General features: G+C 43.9%; 1 protein-coding gene across 2 annotated transcripts in view; it reads right to left on the bottom strand.

Annotated features, from left to right (window-relative positions):
• DAAM1 (dishevelled associated activator of morphogenesis 1) overlaps window positions 1-18,884 on the bottom strand; it is a 179,405-nt gene that overhangs the window by 99,849 nt on the left and 60,672 nt on the right. For both annotated transcript variants that reach the window (XM_060271207.1, XM_035104035.2), the window contains exon 2: window positions 15,515-15,737. In XM_060271207.1, coding sequence (XP_060127190.1) covers window positions 15,515-15,697 — 183 coding nt within the window. In that variant the 5' untranslated portion in view covers window positions 15,698-15,737. The remainder of the gene's footprint in view (window positions 1-15,514; window positions 15,738-18,884) is intronic.

Here is an 18,884-nt window from a genome sequence, read left to right as displayed (position 1 = left end):
AAGGTAGGATTAAAACTGCAAAAAGCCAACCGAACATTTAGGATGCAATAAAATTAAAAGTTAAGAGCAAGCAAATTGATTGTAGTTCTAGTTTGCATGAATCCAATTAGGCCATAATAAAGAGGCCTAATTAGCAAACGGGTTGGCAGGAAGCCTTAGAGGACATACAAGCTGGGAGGCTAGACAATAAAAGAACAGGCAACTCCCAGCTCCACCCAGTCACAATTAAGTCCGGAGCCCCCTGGTGACCAGACTGTATAAAGACACTAGTCTGTGTGTCTCCTGCTTACTGATGGGCAATAGGGGCAAGGAGAATAAGAGGAAGCACTCCCCCCCCAATACATTGAATAACTTGCTACCACAAGATATTGCAATGGCCCCTGAGTTAAGCCAATTTATGGAGGGCTGTTTTTCAAAGGCTAGGTAGCTAAATAGAACCTCCAGCTTCAGAGGCATTGTATCTATGAATATCTTGGAAGATGAAACAGGGGAGAGCTTTTACCTTCTGGCCCTGATTGTGTGCTTCCCTGTGGGCATCTGGCTAGCTACTTTTGAGAACAGGATGCCAATACATCGTTCTGCATAATTTCAATTTATTTTTGTGCTTTAGCATGCAGAGCACTGTGCAATTCTGTTTTGTAGGGGAATGACAGGAGCGGGGACCTAGGGAACCCTCTGGGCTCCTTTGGGATATAAACTGAATAAATAATATGCACCTATTCGCACTCCCTCGAAAATCTCCAAGAACAGGCAGGCACCTGTCGGAACTAAAGAATGTAATCCACACTCCAAGAGAAAGGCAGGTTGGTTACTCATAGCACCGTGACTTTTCCGGCGTCGGGTTACGCTTAAACCTTTTAACATAAAAGCTTTGCCTGACATGTCTTCAGCTGACTTGTGCTAAATCACTCATTACCAAGAAAACAAATTTGCACCTTCTTTAGACTTAGACCAGAAGCTGAAGGCAGACACCTCTGACTAACAAGCAGGAATAAACAAGGGAGAGGCTGTTGGAAAGAGTGACGCTCCCCTCCCAGCTTCCCTCTGCTTATTAGATGAAGACTTGTGATCTAAAGACACCAGAAGAATCTGCTGGATCAGGCCAATGGCCCATCGAGTCCAGCATCCTATTCTCACAACGGCCAACTAGGCTGCTTAATGGGGAACCGGCAAGCGGCATTAGCAACCGTGGAGGGAGACCCTTGGCAAACTACAGTTCCCAGGATGCTCTGGGGTGGAAGCCACGCCTGTGGTATGACGCTGCTTTAAAGGCATAGCACAGGTGAGCTTCGTACACAGCAACCATTAAACACCCCGGGCGTCACCACCGAGGCAGAGCAGCACCCGATGCTCGTTTTTTAAGACGCAATGATTCAGAAGGCTGCTACCACTTCACAGCCCGATTTTTATTGCCGGGTTGTTTTCCTTGCATCAGCAGCGTCGAGCGCTTCTAAGTGTGTCATTCGCATCTGGGTGGGGAAATGTGAGTGCTGGGGAGGGGCGGGCAAAGCTCAACAGATGCGAAATCAGCTTTGGCGAGAAGAAAATGGGACAGCTCAATAGGTTAGAGTGTGGCGCTGATAACGCCAAGGTTGCAGGTTCGATCCCAGTTACGGGACAGTTGCCTATTCCTGCACTGCATGGGTTGGACTGGATGACCCTCAGGGTACCCTTCCAACTCTACAATTCTATGATTCTAAACACGGAAATATAGCATGTGGAAGCAGAGGAGGAGACCACGCTTCAGCAGTGGATTACATGCAAGCTCCCTCACAGAGCTACCAGACCCAGAGCTGTTTAACACACAATCCCTCTTCCCAGGGAGTTCTGGCAATGGTGTCGTCTGCAATGACAGCTCCCGTCTCTGTTTTCACACAGGGAACCATCCCAGCCCGACCTGGAGATGCCGGGGATTGAACCCAGAACCTGTTGCGTGCAATGCAGATACTTCAGCTCACCGCTCACCGTTGCCATATATATATATATATATATATATATATATATATATATATATATATATATACACACACACACACACACACACACACACACACACACACACACACACCCTCAGGAATCCCGTGAGTTTCAAGCAGCCCTGAAGTGCCCCGTCAGTTTAACAATTCAGGGGATCAAATGAAGTAAGCGATCTCAGCTGGTGGTTAATTTATAAGATAGCGTCGCTGTCAATGGCGCTGAAGTTTTGGAAAAGGCAGGCAGGCAGGAAGAAGGAAGAGCCTCCACCCAGACAAGACAGTTATCTCCAACTAGAAGGTGGAGAAACATCTGGTAGGGCAGTTGCTGCTGCTGCTGCTGCTGCTGGGGTATTCAGACTCCCCACCTCTTTATTATTAGTTGGTGGCACTTAATTCATTTGCTGTTTCAGAAAGATAAAAGAAACAAGCAGAAGCCCCCTAGAAATATATGACCACCTGAAGACATGTGTCATTTGGGGCAGGTGGGCTTTGAGGGAACGAAAAAGCCAATACATACAAAATGCTAATTTTATGCAGCTTTGTAAAGGAAATCAGCCCCGAATGCTCACTGGAAGGACAGATCCTGAAGCTGAGGCTCCAATACTTTGGCCACCTCATGAGAAGAGAAGACTCCCGGGAAAAGTCCCTGATGTTGGGAAAGATGGAGGGCACTAGGAGAAGGGGACGGCAGACCTGAAGTGTTTGCAACCCGAGGTACCGCTGTGTATGATAGAAGTATACAAATATTTTCAGAAATGAATCAATCTTTGGGTGGCTCCTACCCCTCATCCTGGCTCTTCAGAGTCCATGACTAGTATCTATGCCAAGAGAGATGAGCATAAGATGATCTCTCTCTCTCTCTCTTACACCCACTGGAGGGGAAACCCACAGATTACTGGAAAGTTGGCACTTATTCCCTTCTAGATAGTATCACTTAAGGCTGCTCAGCAACGCACCTGTCCTGAAAGTCATTGTCTCAGGCTTGGATCACCTTTGCCTCCAGCGCTGCCTCCCCCATTCAGATAGCAAGCACGATCCATTATGCATGATCTAATGATTAAAATTGCTCTGCACCTGTAATGGCTGCCGATGACACGGAAGGCTTAAGCGCCCTCCCAAACCAACTGGGTTAATCTGCCCCAGAGCTATGCTTGCTCCATGCCTTTTAACTGCAACGAGGTCCATTTGCGCCCCCTGAGGATTATACCATATTATAGGGATATCAATTCCTTTTTTTTTTTAATTTTTTTTTTTAGAAAAACCTTTATTACTTGTTAAAAATTACAAAATTACGAAGAAAATACATACAAAAGAAAATACATATAATCCAGTTACAAAACCAGAAAATACGTATAACAGATAAACAGCCTTTTCCAATCGTAGCATTCTAAAATCGGCCATGAAATCCCACTAACCCAAAACTTAATATTTACAATTGGATCTGGGGGCCAAGAATATATGGAACCGGACAAGAGAAAGAATAAGAATGAAAGAAGAACAAACATAAGAAGAACGAACAAGGAAAGGGAATCCAGGTAAGTCAGAGGTACGGGAAGGTGGGACGGGGGGGGGTAGGGAAGGGAGGAAGGGGAGGAAGGGGAAATAAAGAATAGAGGTAGATAAAGTAAAAATAGAAAAGGTGTAAAGTAAGATGAAATTTTGACTTCCCAACACTTATCATCGGTTCCCTCACATAAATAAATTTTACTAAGCTTCTCCTTTTATTTACATCAATTGCCTTTCTCTCCTCCCATCACCTTGTTTCCTATCCTCTTGTGTCTCTTAGTCTAAACATATCATTAATTTTGTGCTTATTTTTTGTTTATGAAAATATTCATCCACATATTTCCACTCATCTTTGATTTTTTGTTTTGGTATCCTTCTGATCGTTGCGGTTAGCTTTGCAAGTGTCATGTATTCAATCAATTTTATATGCCAATCTTGAATAGTTGGAACCTTATCTCCTTTCCAATTTTGGGCGATCAGCATTCTAGCGGCCGCACACGAATAAAGAAGTATATTCCTCCTATCTTTTGGTATGTCCTCTGGGATCATGCTCAGCAGCAAGATCTCAGGTTTTTTCTCGAATGTCAACCTAAGCATTTTTTTCATTTCTTCGTATATTTTTGACCAATATGAGCTAATCCTATCGCAGTTCCACCAGCAATGAAAAAAATCACCCAATTTCTCTTTACATTTCCAACATTTATCCTGGTTGTTTCTATAAATTTTAGCTAATTTTGCTGGTGTGAGATGATACCTATAAACCATTTTCCATATATTTTCCCTTATTGTCATACATGCTGTGAAATTTATATCTTTAATCCATAGTTTCTCCCACTGTTCAACATAAATTACCCTCCCTATATCTTTTGCCCATTTTACCATTACATCTTTTACCATCTCATCTTTCATTTCCCATTCCAGCAAGAATTTGTATATTTTCGCCAATGATCTCCCCTGATTTTCTAATAGTAATTCTTGTAATTTTGATCTTTCCTCCTCGAATCCAATTACTTTGTGTTCTTTAAAGATCGATTGCACTTGAAGGTAATGTAACCAGCTTTGACAATATTGCTCAATTTGGTTGTATGGTTTTAGCTCATATTGGTTGTTTATTTTCTCAATTAATTCTTTATATGTTGGCCAATTATTCCCTTTGGGTTCTTTGCTTGTTGCTGACATTTCTACAGGTGAAGCCCACCACGGTATTTTAGGTTCTAATAAGCATCTGAATTCTTCCCAAATATCGAACAGAGGTTTTTTAAATATATGATTTTTGAAGGATGTATATTCACCTTTCTTTTCCTTTAATAGGTATGCGTGCCAGCCTCCAGTATTTCTAAAGCCTTCCAATTTCAATAACTCCAAATCATCCAACAGGAACCAGTCTTTCAGCCAACACAGGCAAGATGCAGCATAATACAGTCTTAAATTCGGAACTCCCAAACCTCCTCTTTCTTTTGCGTCTGTTAGCAACCTATATTGTATTCTTGCCTTTTTTCCTTGCCAAATAAAGTTATTTAAATCTCTTTTCCATGTTTCAAATGTTTCTTTTTTCAATTTTATCGGCAACATTTGAAATAGAAAAATCAGTTTAGGTAAAATCATCATTTTAATTGCGGCAATCCTGCCTGCTAATGTTAGATTCAGTCCCTTCCAATGCTCTAAATCCTCTTTTATTTTCTTCCAAATTTTATCGTAGTTATTATCAAATAAATCTGCTTTGTTATTGGAAATAGTAATCCCCAAATATTTGATTTTCCTTACTATCTCCCACCCACTAATCATTTGTATTTCCCTTTCTTCTTCCTTTCTTATATTTTTGATCATCAATTTAGTTTTTTGATTATTGACTTTTAAGCCCGCTACCTTGCCATAATCTAATAATTTACTTTTTAATCTGGGTAGGGTCACCACAGGGTCTTCCAACATTATTATCAAATCATCGGCAAAAGCTCGCAATTTGTACTCACTTCTCCCAACCGATATGCCCTTGAGGTTCCTATCCATTTGGATGTCTTTTATTAGAAATTCCAGTGCCCATATAAATAATAGTGGGGACAATGGGCATCCCTGCCGCGTTCCCTTAGAAATTTCAAATTCTTTTGATATGTCCCCATTAATGATCAGCCTCGCCAGCTGTTTACTATATATGGCCTTTATTCCCTCCATAAATCTTCCTTTAATTCCTAATTTCTTCAACGCCCCTATCATGAATTCCCATGCCAGATTATCAAATGCCTTTTCGGCGTCCAAGAATATGAAAGCTGTCTTCTTACTAGGGTTCCATTCCACATATTCAAACATATCTAATAGGATTCTAATATTACTAGACATTTTCCTTTGGGGTAGAAAGCCTTGTTGTTCTTTGCCTATTACTTTATTTAATACACCTTTTAATCTGTTGGCTAAAATTCCAGCAAATACTTTATAATCAATATTTAATAATGAAATTGGCCTATAATTCCCTATTTCTTCTCTTCTCTCGATATCTTTAGGTATCAGGGTAATGTATGTATCTTGCCACGATTTTGGAAACTCTCTTCCCTCTAAAATTTCATCAACCATTACCTTATACACTTCTTTTAATTCATTTTGTAAGACTTTATAATGTTTTCCTGTTAGGCCGTCCGTGCCTGGTGATTTCCCCAATTTAAGTTTATTTATCTCATCTGTAATTTCTTGATATGAAATTGGTTTATTTAAATTCTCCAATTCTTCTAAACTGATGCCAAATCCAGTGAATTTATCTAAATATTCTTCTAATTTCTTATTATTAATATTTTCCCCTCTATACAATTTACTGTAATATTTCACAAAGCCATCTTGTATTTCATCTGGGTTGGTCTTAAGCTTTCCCCCATCCTTAATTGCAATAATTTGCTGCTGACTCCGTCTCTTCCTTAATTGCCAGGCCAATAATTTGCCGGATCTACTTCCCAATTCAAAGGTTCTTTGTTTTGCCCATATAATTCTATTCTCTATTTCTTCATCCACTAATTGTTTTAAATTATTCTGTAACACTTTCATTTGTACTTTTATGTTGGCATTTTTTGGATTTTTCCCCAATTCTTTTTCTGTTAACTCAATCTCTAATTTCAATTTTTCTATCTTTTCCTGCTTGTCTCTCCTATATCTACTTTTCTGTTGTATGTATAATCCTCGGATATAGGCCTTACTAGCCTCCCATACAGATGTTATATTTACCTCTGGCGATACATTAAGCTGGAAAAATTCCCTCACCGACTCCCTCAGTTTTCCAACAAAGGTTTCGTCTTCTAATAGTCTGTCATCCATTCTCCACCTTTTAATACTTTTCCTCTCTTCCCTAATCTTTACCATTATCGGGTTATGGTCGGTTACCGATTTAGCCATAATCTCACACTTTTTAATCAATGTTGTTAGACCTGTGGAGACCCAGATTATGTCTATCCTAGAAGCTGACTGTTTTGCCTCGGAAAAAAACGTGTATTTCCTTTCCGTTGGATGTTTGAGTCTCCACATATCTTTTAACTCATAATTTTCAATTATTTGGAAGAAAACTTTCGGCAACTTGCCTCCTTTCTTGGTATCACTTGATCTGTCTAGGCTTGGTAGTACAACACCATTAAAGTCGCCTGCGAATATTATCTCATCCCCATCAATAACCTCGCTTAATATCTGTTCAATCTTGTGGAAGAATCCAGATTTGCATCCGTTAGGTGCGTATATATTTACCACTATTACTTTCCCTTTGGGTGTATAAATTCTCACCCCTACCACCCTCCCTTCATCGTCTTGAAATACCTTTTCTGATTTTAGATTCTCTTTTACATATATTACTACTACTCTTTTTTTCTTCTTTTTGTCGGCCGATATATACTCTCTCCCCAATCGTTCATTCTTTAGGACCCTTTCATGTTTTCTTACCACATGTGTTTCCTGTAAACAAATCACATTCCAATCTCCTTTTTTTAATACATGTTCCACCCTATTCCTTTTCCTTTTGCAATTCAATCCATTTATATTCCATGACACAATATTTAATTCCATAATTATTTGATGTTATTAATATTATTGTTATTATGTATATCTATATATGTATCTGTCTATGTATGCGTTCAAGTATTTCTTTGATAAATTACTTCTCTTACTCCAGAATAATTAACTTTATTATTTCAATAAGAGGGGTAAAAAAGGAGAAAAGAAAAGAAAGAAAACTCACTGCATAACTTTCAAACATTCAGTATTGTAGTCACCTCGTCCCCACCCTCTTAATAGAAGTTACTTTCTATTACAAATACAAATTATAAGTTTTCCCTTACAACTTGTTTCGATTTCAACTCTCTTCCTCCTCCCCCTCTCCCCTTTCCACCAATTCCCTTCCTGATCTCTCCAAGAAGGTTTCTACGTCTTCCACACTCCTTATCGTTTTTCTTTTCTCTTTAAATGTGAAAGTGAGACCTTCAGGAAATTCCCATACATACCAGATCCCCTTTCTTGTTAGGGCATCTGTCAGTCTTTTGTATTTTTGTCTCTTAAGTCTGAACCGTTTCGGGATCTCCTTAAAAACGGCAATACTCTTGCCTTCGATCATCAGGGGTTCCTGTTTCTTTCTTTGTAAGATTTTATCTTTTAACAAGCCGGAATTTAGAAATATCAAACAGTCACCGGGTCCTTTAAATTTCTTGGATCTGTCCCCTCTGACTCGGTATATTTTGTCCACATCTAACGTCAGCTCATCTTCTCTAACACCAAGCCATGCCGCCAATTCTTTACATATCTTTTCGTCGATCCTCTCACCTTGTCTTTCGGGAACGCCTCTCAAACGAAGAATTAACTCTTTCTGCCTCATTTCTACTAAGGCCAGTTGGTCCGCCAGCTCCTCTTGTGCCTTTAGCAGTTCTCTCCTCTCTTTATCATTCCTTTCTTGCATTCTTTTCAGGTCCTTACTCTCTGTTGTCAGTTTACCAATATTATCCTCTTGATTGTTGACCTTGGTATTTAGCTCTTTCACTGCTTTTTCCATTTCCTTATTTTTACCAAAGAGTTCCTTAATTTGGCCAGTCAATTCTGAAATCACTTTGGAATTGTTCTCTAGTTTGGCCTCAACAGAGTCCAATTTATCATTTAGGGTTTTGTTTATTTCCGTAATTAAAGTTTTATTCATCTCGGTAATCAAATCCTTGACGTCACCTAGAGGGTCATTCTCTCCCGTAAGAGATTGGCGTTTTGAAGCCACCGTGGCTGCTCTGGTTTTTGATCCCATCGTCTCGCACTTTTTCCTAGCTTTCCTTTTATTCAAGACAGGTATCCACTGGTTCTCCAGGTTCACCCTAATCACCTGTTATATGCCCCACACCTTCTTATTTGGGAATCTCCTTTCAAGGGCTCTAATAAATCATTATACCAAAACTGGAGTTGGGGACAAAAACATAAAATTAGGGATATAAAAAAACCTAAATAATCAAATTTCAGTCTCTAGTTGGGGGGATTCCGAATACAATTGTAATCACAGAGGAGAGTTGAAAGTCGTACAGTCAAAAACTCTATAGGGTGGGGGGGTCAGATGTCATTAAGGCAGTCAGCCGCTAGATGTCACTTCTATCTGCCCATCAGAGTTCACACACTTCCTTAAAGAGTGTTTGTTTTAACAATTTGGTAGAGGTGAGCCGTCGCCATTTTCTTTCAATAATTTCAAACCCCCTTTCCTTCTTTCCTTTCTTCTTCTCTTTCCTCTTTGCCTCGTCTCTTTCTCTACTCAGATGTTATTTAGTCCTTTCTCTTTCACTCTTCCTCCCCTTTCTTCTTAAAAGACAGTCTCACACCGCAAATCGCAGCCGCAAATCGCAGTCGGGCCAAATCATATAACAATTATGCAGTCTCTCAGTCTCCGTTTTAAAATCCACTTTGCGCACAGCAGTCAAAACCTTCTTTTAGCTTAGATTATGATACTTTCTTCCAAATAACTCTTATACACAAGCAGTTGTTACAGCTATTCTTTGCCGGTGATACAGTGTTTCTCCGACTTCGTTCTTCCCCCCCCGGCGCCTCTCCCGCTAATCTTTTAGGCAGCGCCTTTAATTGCTGCGAGTTTTCCTCTTTTAATAGTTGTCTCTTATCATTAATCCTCCGTTCTTCACGGGGGGGGGGGCCTCTCTTAATATTCTTTAAGTCAGTGAGCTTCAGGCGCTTACCGGGCAAGTCTTCCGCGTCGCGATAATGGCGTCCGTAGTTAGAAAGCTGGACTCCTCTCCGCCGCCTCCACAAATAGTGCCGGTAGCGGAGTTCTGTCCCTTTTGCCGCTTTTCTTATTCTTCCGACGAAAACCCCGTGTTTTCGTCGTTTGGAGGGGGGCTTTGACGCTAAGCACCCCCCCTTTAAGCGCCACTATCCTCTTGGTTAAACTCTGCAAACGCGGAGCTCCAAGTTTTCGTGACTCGCTCCCAGGGCGCCTTCACCGGAAGTGGGGATATCAATTCCATTGCACTCTGAATACTAAAGTGCTTCAGTTATGTTGCTGGGAGCATGTGCGCCCTAACGAATGGAAATGAGAATTCTGCATCCCCAAAAAGAGGCATGCCAAAAACTGTACAAATTACGCCCATTGCACTGATGAGCAAATACCTAGCTGCTTTTTCGCTGCTCCTCTTGTTGTTGTTGTTGTTTAGTCGTTTAGTCGTGTCTGACTCTTCGTGACCCCATGGACCAGAGCACGCCAGGCACTCCTGTCTTGCACTGCCTCCCGCAGTTTGGTCAAACTCATGTTCGTAGCTTCGAGAACACTATCCAACCATCTCGTCCTCTGTCGTCCCCTTCTCCTAGTGCCCTCCATCTTTCCCAACATCAGGGTCTTTTCCAGGGAGTCTTCTCTTCTCATGAGGTGGCCAAAGTATTGGAGCCTCAGCTTCACGATCTGTCCTTCCAGTGAGCACTCAGGGCTGATTTCCTTCAGAATGGATAGGTTTGATCTTCTTGCAGTCCATGGGACTCTCAAGAGTCTCCTCCAGCACCATAATTCAAAAGCATCAATTCTTCGGCGATCAGCCTTCTTTATGGTCCAGCTCTCACTTCCATGCATCACTACTGGGAAAATCATAGCTTTAACTATACGGACCTTTGTAGGCAAGGTGATGTCTCTGCTTTTTAAGATGCTGTCTAGGTTTTGTCATTGCTTTTCTCCCAAGAAGCAGGCGTCTTTTAATTTCGTGACTGCTCCTCTAGAAAAACCCAACTCGGCTCTGCCCATCCCAATCAAACTTCCAAGATTTCAGGTACCTCAGTGCGGCTCAAACGCTTTCAAATGCACCCCAGCAATCAGGATGTCAAGCTTTTTCCTTCTTGTAATCCTGATTCTCATAGGGGATCGGGCCCCATCATTTCTAAAGGCAAAGGCGACACCGTTAAAAGGTGCAGGAGAAGGCAACAGCTACATTTCCTCTGCCATGGAAATATGCAGCAACGAGAAAAGGTGCACTCCCCAATTTTCGACCTGTTAAAAGGCATGAATCCATCTTCCATTAATGGAAGCAACAAGACTTGTTTTCCAGTCTGCCTCACCAGAAACAGAAGATGGAGGACACATAGCTCACTGGCAGTACAGTATGTGTGAAAAGGATCTAGGGGTTTTAGTGGACCACATGAGCCAACATGGTGATGCAGCAGAAGCAGCAGCTAAGACTAAACTAGGCTGCATCAACAGAAGTCTAGTGTCCGGATCAAGGGAAATGATAATATCACTGTATTGTGCCTTGGTCAGACTCCAGAATACTGCGTCCAGTTCTAGGCACCACAATTTAAGAAGGGCATTGACAAGCTGGAACGTGCACAGAGGAGGGCAACCAAGATGATCAAAGAACTGGAAACCAAGCCTTATGAGGAATGGTTGAAGGAGTTGGGATGTTTAGCTTGGAGAAGAAAAAACTGAAAGGAGATGCGATAGCCATCTTAAAATATCTCAAGGGCTGCCACATGGAAGAGGGAACAAGCTTGCTCTCTCCTGCTCCGGAGGGCAGGACTTGAACCAATGGCTTCAAGTTACAAGAGAGGAGATTGCGACTAAACATCAGGAAGAACTGTCGGAAGAGCTGGTTGACGATGGAACGGATTCCCTTGGGAGGTGGTGGACTCTCCTTCCTTGGAGGATTTTGAGCAGAGTTTGGATGGTCATCTGTCATGGATGCTTTTAACTGAGATCCCTGCATTGCAGGGGGTTGGACTGGATGACCCTTGGGATCCCTTCCAACTGCAGTATTCTATGGTTTTATGATCTGGGATCGACCGAACAAGTCCTATCTGCATGAACTGCTTACCCTCCCAACAAGTGCCTGGGTTGTTTTTTCCCCACTGCAAACATCCCAGAAATGCTCAATGTCTTGATGGACAGATGAATTGGTGGGATTATGCAACAGCTGCTGCCAGATGGGGCTGGAGCACAAAGAGATTTGGGGGGTGGGAGCAGGACAAGAGCCTGGAAGAATTCGACCTTCTGGTCCAGCAAGCACCAAAGGTATTCACTTGGTAATTGTCCAAAGATCCCATGGTCACGGGCTTTGCCCACCCACCTGCCGCACATCCCTTTTCAATGACCCTGCTGCTCCCTCTCCTATTCTTCCCCGAAGCCTTAAGATAGTGTTAACCCAGGAGAAGAGAAAAAGCTGAAACACTGGAAGTCAACAAGGCATGTCCCCCCCCCAAAAAAAAATCACCAATCCGAGGAAGCCTCGCAGGTTGCCTCGGCAACCCCAGCCATTCCCAAGGAGCTGTGAAACTGCACCCCATCAAAAAGCAAAGCCTGGGCTGGCTGCCCTTTTGTGAGAGCCTCTTCCCCCCCACAAGCCCCTCTCTCCTTGTGTGTGTGGCGGAAAAAGCAGGCAAAGCCCTGACAGGCAGCGAGACAAGCAGCTCGCCTTCATCTTACAATGCCCAAGCGTGCAGCCATTCGTGTGTAAGGGCCTTGGCACAAGGGGGAAGCCAACATGCCAAAGACACAGCTGGCGTTGGCATGCTTGGATTCAGTTTTGCTTGTCTGGCACTGGAAATGGCAAATGGTTTGGGGGATCTATAGCAGGGGTCATTAACACAGTGCCCACGGGCACAATGGTGCCCTTGAGGTCTTTCTTTGTCACCTATGAAACCTCTGAGCCCCCAACCCAACAAATACGTTTAGTGCCCCTTTGGTCTTGACTGGGCAGTGAGGGATGTTATCCTCTCCTCCCTTGAAAGGCGCACAGAGCAGAAGGAGGAAGTTGAAAAAAACGACACTCTTCCCCACTTCCTCCTTCAGCTCTATAGGTCAAGTCCGCCGGGGGTGGATTTCACCCAGATCCCTTGGGAAAGTGAACCCTGTGCGCATGTTATAGGTGTCTCTCTGCGGGTGGGGGGCTAATCAGGTGGGGTGGCCCCTACAGCACTCCCTCAAAAATCCCAATGTCTCTCGCCTGCGAGAAAATTGAAACACAAGCTTCATCCTGCACAATCTTACTGGGAGTTCTATACTGAAGGATGGCTTGTGCATCTATAAGATGGATAGATAGAGATAGATGAGATAGATCGATAATTGTTATTAAAATTTATCTCCCGCCCTTTCTCCCAAAGGAGCCCAGAGTGGCAAACAACACGTAATAAAACATATTGTTATAGGTTCTTTGTTTTATCCTCAGTTCTTCCAAAGGACACATTCTGCACCATAGAATCATAGAGTTGGAAGAGACCACAAGGGCCATCCAGTCCAACCCCCTGCCAAGCAGGAAACACCATCAAAGCATTCTTGACATATGGCTGTCAAGCCTCCGCTTAAAGACCTCCAAAGAAGGAGAGTCCACCACACTCCTTGGCAGCAAATTCCACTGCCGAACAGCTCTTACTGTCAGGAAGCTCTTCCTAATGTTTAGGTGGAATCTTCTTTCTTGAAGTTTGAATCCATTGCTCCGTGTCTGCTTCTCTGGAGCAGCAGAAAACAATCTTTCTCCCTCCTCCATAAGACATCCTTTCATATATTTGAACATGGCTATCATATCACCCCTTAACCTTCTCTTCTCCAGGCTAAACACACCCAGCTCCCTAAGCCGTTCCTCATAAGGCATCGTTTCCAGGCCTTTGACCATTTTGGTTGCCCTCTTCTGGACACGTTCCATCTTGTCAGTATCCTTCTTGAACTGTGGTGCCCAGAACTGGACCCAGTACTCCAGGTGAGGTCTGACCAGAGCAGAATACAGTGGTACTATTACTTCCCTTGATCTAGATGCTATGCTCCTATTGATGTGGCCCAGAATTGCATTGGCTTTTTTAGCTGCTGCATCACACTGCTGACTCATGTCAAGTCTGTGGTCTACCAAGACTCCTAGATCCTTTTCACATGTACTGCTCTCAAGCCAGGTGTCACCCATCCTGTATTTGTGCCTTCCATTTTTTTTGCCCAAGTGTAGTACCTTACATTTCTCCTTGTTAAAATTCATCTTGTTTGCTTTGGCCCAGTTGTCAAAGTCTCTGATTAAAAACTCGCTCCTCGATTTATTAGGTACATCATCCCATAAGTCAGTTGTTTTCAACCAGTCTGCCGTGGCACCCTGGGGTGCCTTGAAAAGTGGTCAGAGGTGGTGCGGGCAACACTGGCCTCTGGCCTTCTTTCCTTCCCTCCCTCCCTCCCTCCTCTAATGCCCTTCCAAAGGCTTACACAGCTGTTTGTTGCAGTAACATTGGCTACAAGTAGTCTAGGTGAATGGTGCCTCTGGGGCTGGGGCAAGTAAGCAAGCAAGCTAGCAAGCAGGCGAGGGAGCCCAGCCAGCCAGTCCACCAGCCCTTGCTGTTGGGAATGGACAGACCAGCCCCAGGCCCCTGTGGGGCAGTGTGAGGAGGCACCTCTCTTTGGGGCAGCTCAGAGACCAGGGGCGGCAGCAGCGGCTGCCCAGAGGACTCCCAAGGAGAGGAGAGGAGGCTGAGGGAACACTCCACAAGGGAGGGTGTTTGAAAAGGGGTGAGGGGCTGCCAGCTCTGCTGGCAAGGGGTGGCATAACTGGGCTCCTGAGCCCCACAGGGGGGGGGCACAGAAAGAATGTAGTTGGTCAAGGGAGCCGTGGACTCCAAGAGGTTGAAAACCTCTGCCATAAGTCAACCTGAAGTTATAGTAAGGCCTCAGGTGGATGGGAGCCCTAGGAAAGACAAGTCTCTCGCCTCTTCTGTTTCTCCATCTATTAGGCTGCTTTTCCAGCTATGGTGAAACAGCCAAACAAATGCGACCTTAGCCCCCATGTTCCCACTCGACCACTTCAATATGTGGGGACTGACACTTTTACAAGCACGTCATAATTATATGTGTGCCAGCACACAATCTTTGGAACTCCCTGCCTATTGACATTAATCAGGCACCTCCATTGTATTGCTTTCAACACCCTTCCCAAAACTTATTTTTGCTTTGGCAAGCCTACCAACTGCGGTTTTATTACGTGCAGGCAGCGAACATTTTACGCATGTCCGGTTGGCATGCGATCACACAAGTGCTCATCGCTGCTGACCCGGAGGTGGCCGGAAAACAGGGCAGAACGGGGCGGGCTTATGCATGCTCCATCAATGCACACAGGGGGCGGGAACGGGAGGGGGAAAAACCCTGCCTGTACAGTGGTGCCTCGCTTAACGAATGCCCTGCTTAACGAAATTTCCGCTTAACGAAAGGTTTTTTCTAGCGGAGGTTGCCTCGCTAGACGAATGCGTTTTACAAAAAAATCATCTAGCGAATCGCGGTTTCCCATAGAAATGCATTGAAATTCAATTAATGCGTTCCTATGGGCAAAAAAAAAAAATTCAAAAAAAAATTCAATGCATTCCTATGGGATTCGCTAGACGAATTTTTCGTTATAAGAAAAGACCTGTGGAACGAATTAAATTCGTCTATCGAGGCACCACTGTACATTAAAAAAATAAAAACAGCGGACTTAATCCAGGTTTTCATCATTTTGCTTAAGGTCTGATTTTACTGCTCTTTCCAATGAATAATAAATACATTTTTAACAGAAATAAATGAACGAAGCAATACAGACAAGCGTGGGGCAATCACTCACCACAAGCTCGCTGAACATAACGTCCAGCTCTTCCACCGGAGGCATGGGCAAGGAGGGCTCCATCGTCTGCAGGGCAAAAGCGCTGTCATTCCGCAGCCGGTAAGTGATCTCTGGGTGGTCATTACTCCGGAAGCAGCAGAAGATAAACGAGATCCCTCGCCCGCTCCTTTTCCGTGGGGCCATGGCTGGAGTTCTCCTGATTCGCCTTCCTAGATGCTAAACCCTACAAAGGGGGGAAGAGGAGAACGTGTTAAACAGTTTGGGCTAGCAGCTGAGCTGGGCTACGCCAGCACTACAGTATTCTCCTTTTACCAAGCCCAGATTCTGCTGCCCGCCTCTTTTTGAAGCCCTGTTCTTCAATAAGTAGCCCCCAGATTACATCATTCCGACTGGGAGGAGGAGGAGGAGGAGGAGGAAGAAGAAGAAGAAGAAGAAGAAGAAGAAGAAGAAGAAGAAGAAGAAGAAGAAGAAGAGGAGGAGGAGGAGGAGTTTGGATTTGATATCCCGCTTTATCACTACCCTAAGGAGTCTCAAAGTGGCTAACATTCTCCTTTCCCTTCCTCCCCCACAACAAACACTCTGTGAGGTGAGTGAGGCTGAGAGACTTCAGAGAAGTGTGGCTAGCCCAAGGTCACCCAACAGCTGCATGTGGAGGAGCGGAGACGCGAACCCGGTTCACCAGATTATGAGTCTACCGCTCTTAACCACTACACCACGTTGGGTCTTCCTAGTGGGCCTTTGGCCCGAACACCATCATCCTGGAAGTATAAACCGCACACTGGCAGGACCTGACCAAGCTGCTGCCATGCTTTTTTAACGGTATGGGAGTATCGAGTGCACCAATGGTCATTGCAGGTGTACTGGATAGGTGATGATCCCAGAGACAGTGTGGTGCAGTGGTTATAGAGTGTCGGCCTAGGACCTGGGAGACGAGGGTTCAAATCCCCTCTCTGTGACTGGACCCTTGTTAATCCCTGCTGTTTATTTCCCTTGTTCAGCATATAACATTATTTTTCTCCTCCGGCCTTTTAAAGCAATTGTGCCCATGCCTCCGAGTTTTGCAGGGAGATGGGTGCCGCTTGGAAACTTCTGGAAGCGGGAAGCCCAGTGCTCAGAAGGATGTCATCATCTCTTTCCCCCCTCCCCTCCTTCAGTTCTTCTGCCAGCTGGTCTGCAGAGTTGATCGGAGAAAGCCACAAAGTACTAGTTGCTTCTCGGTGAGCTCCTGTTCATCCAACACCACTCCCTGCTTCCCCAGTCATTAAACTCATAAGAGGCTGAAGCAAAACAGAAACAACAACAACAACCCCCCCCCCCAAAGAGGAACAGAGCAGAACTCATCTTTAAATAGGCAAACAAACCTAAGAGTTCAGCGTCTGTCTAACAGGCTCGCTCTCAGGGAGCATGTCTGCTGCAAATAGCCTGGAATTAGCAATTTACATTGTTTTCTCTATTACTAAGAGATAATAGGCACGCCAACGCTTGTTGTTATTTGATCACAGCCGAACCTTCATGCTTGCAGTAAGGGATGTGTTAAGAAGCAGGATTGCTTAGAAATGGAGCTTCTCAGAAGGAGACACTAGTATTGCTACCAGGGAACCACCCTGTGATCTTTGGATGAAGGGCGGTATACAAATTTAATAATAATAATAATAATAATAATAATAATAATAATAATAATAATAAATGTGTTGTCGTGTGACATCTAGAAAACTATGCTGGCAACATCTAGTTCACGTAGGCAAATGGTGCGACGTGATTGCATTTATGGGGAAAGTCTGTGGCTTGGTGGAGCAGGCTGTGCCTTACATGCAGAACACCCCACATTCCATTCTGGAACCGCCAGTTTTTAATAATGAGAGGTAATAGGCAATAGGGAAGTAGGGCTGGGCGATATATTGATATATCCTCCGAAACCACTTTGAAGTCCATATCGTGACAGTGGTTACATAATCTTTGACCTGGTAATATATTGTGAATCATGAGGTGTGTGTGTGTGTGTGTGTGTGTGTGTGTGTTTGCTATGCAAAAATCGCAACGTGGGGAAAACTGTGAAGCCAACCAACGCCTCTGCAGAGCTCCACCGCTATTTCAGACATATCAGTATGTTACAATGTTTAGCTGGTGATATGTCATGATGTTGAAAACCAGATATCACCCGGCCCTACTGTTTGCCTCTATAAAGTTGCATCCTTATTTCAGACATCATCATATATTCTGATATACAGTGGTACCTCTACTTACGAATAACTCTACTTACAAATGTTTCTACTTACGAATGGAGCTCTGTCCGCCATCTTGGATGCGGTTTAGATAGGATTTTTTCTACTTACGAATTTTTTCTCCCAATGCATTCCTATGGGATTCGACTTACAATTTTTTTCGACTTACAAATGTGCGTTCGGAACGCATTAAATTCGTAAGTAGAGGTACCACTGTATTGCTGATATTTAGCTGGTGGTATACAGTCATACATCGGTTTAAGTACACCTCGGTTTGAGTATTTTCAGTTTAAGTACTCTGCAGACCCATCTGGAATGGATTAATCCACTTTCCATTACTTTCAATGGGAAAGTTTGCTTCAGGTTAAGTATGCTTCAGGTTAAGTACAGACTTCCGGAACCAATTACACTCATACCTCAGGTTAAGTACGCTTCAGTTTAAGTACTCGACGGACCGTCTAGAACGGAGTACTCCACTTTCCATTACTTTCAATGAGAAAGTTTGCTTCAGGTTAAGTATGGACTTCTGGAACCAATTGTGTTTGTAAACCGAGGTACCACTGTATTGCAATGTTGAAAACCAAGTATTGCCCAGCCCTATAAGGAAGATCTCATCCCGGCAAGCTGGAGAGGTGCTGCCACTCAGAGCCAGCAGCCTAGATCTAAATGGTCAAATAGGCAGTGTCACACAACGACACCTGTTGGTTTGGTTATTGTAAATGGTTTTTTTTGTGTGTTTTTTTTAAGGCAACGGGGAAGTTTCTTTTGGCAACGGACTGGAAACAAGTTCCCAGCAGCCTGGACAATCTACCTCCCAACAGCAGCAAGACTCAAGCAAGTCCCATGATCCATGCTGCATTGCATGTGAAGATCACACAGGGCTTCCTCATCACCCGCTTTTGGCAGAAGCCCAGTTCCATTCCTCAGCTCCGCCAGTGTTTCCACGAAAAGGAAGGCGTTCTGCCAACACGCTGCCACGGACTTTCCACAGAAATCCCACCCAGCGTTGCACAATGCCCTCGAGGCAGATGCCAGCTTAGACAGCACAAAAGTTGCTCATGCAGTCTGGCTAGGCTGTGCCGCGTTCCTGCCCTCCGCCTCTCAACGGCCCAGAAGCAGGGTTTTCAAAAGTAGGCTGGCAAAGACAT

This window comes from Zootoca vivipara, chromosome 1, assembly GCF_963506605.1.
Source record: "Zootoca vivipara chromosome 1, rZooViv1.1, whole genome shotgun sequence".
Lineage (NCBI taxonomy): Eukaryota > Metazoa > Chordata > Lepidosauria > Squamata > Lacertidae > Zootoca > Zootoca vivipara.
The sequence above is the reverse complement of the archived record's forward strand: the minus strand, read 5'-3'. Positions and strand labels throughout refer to the sequence as shown.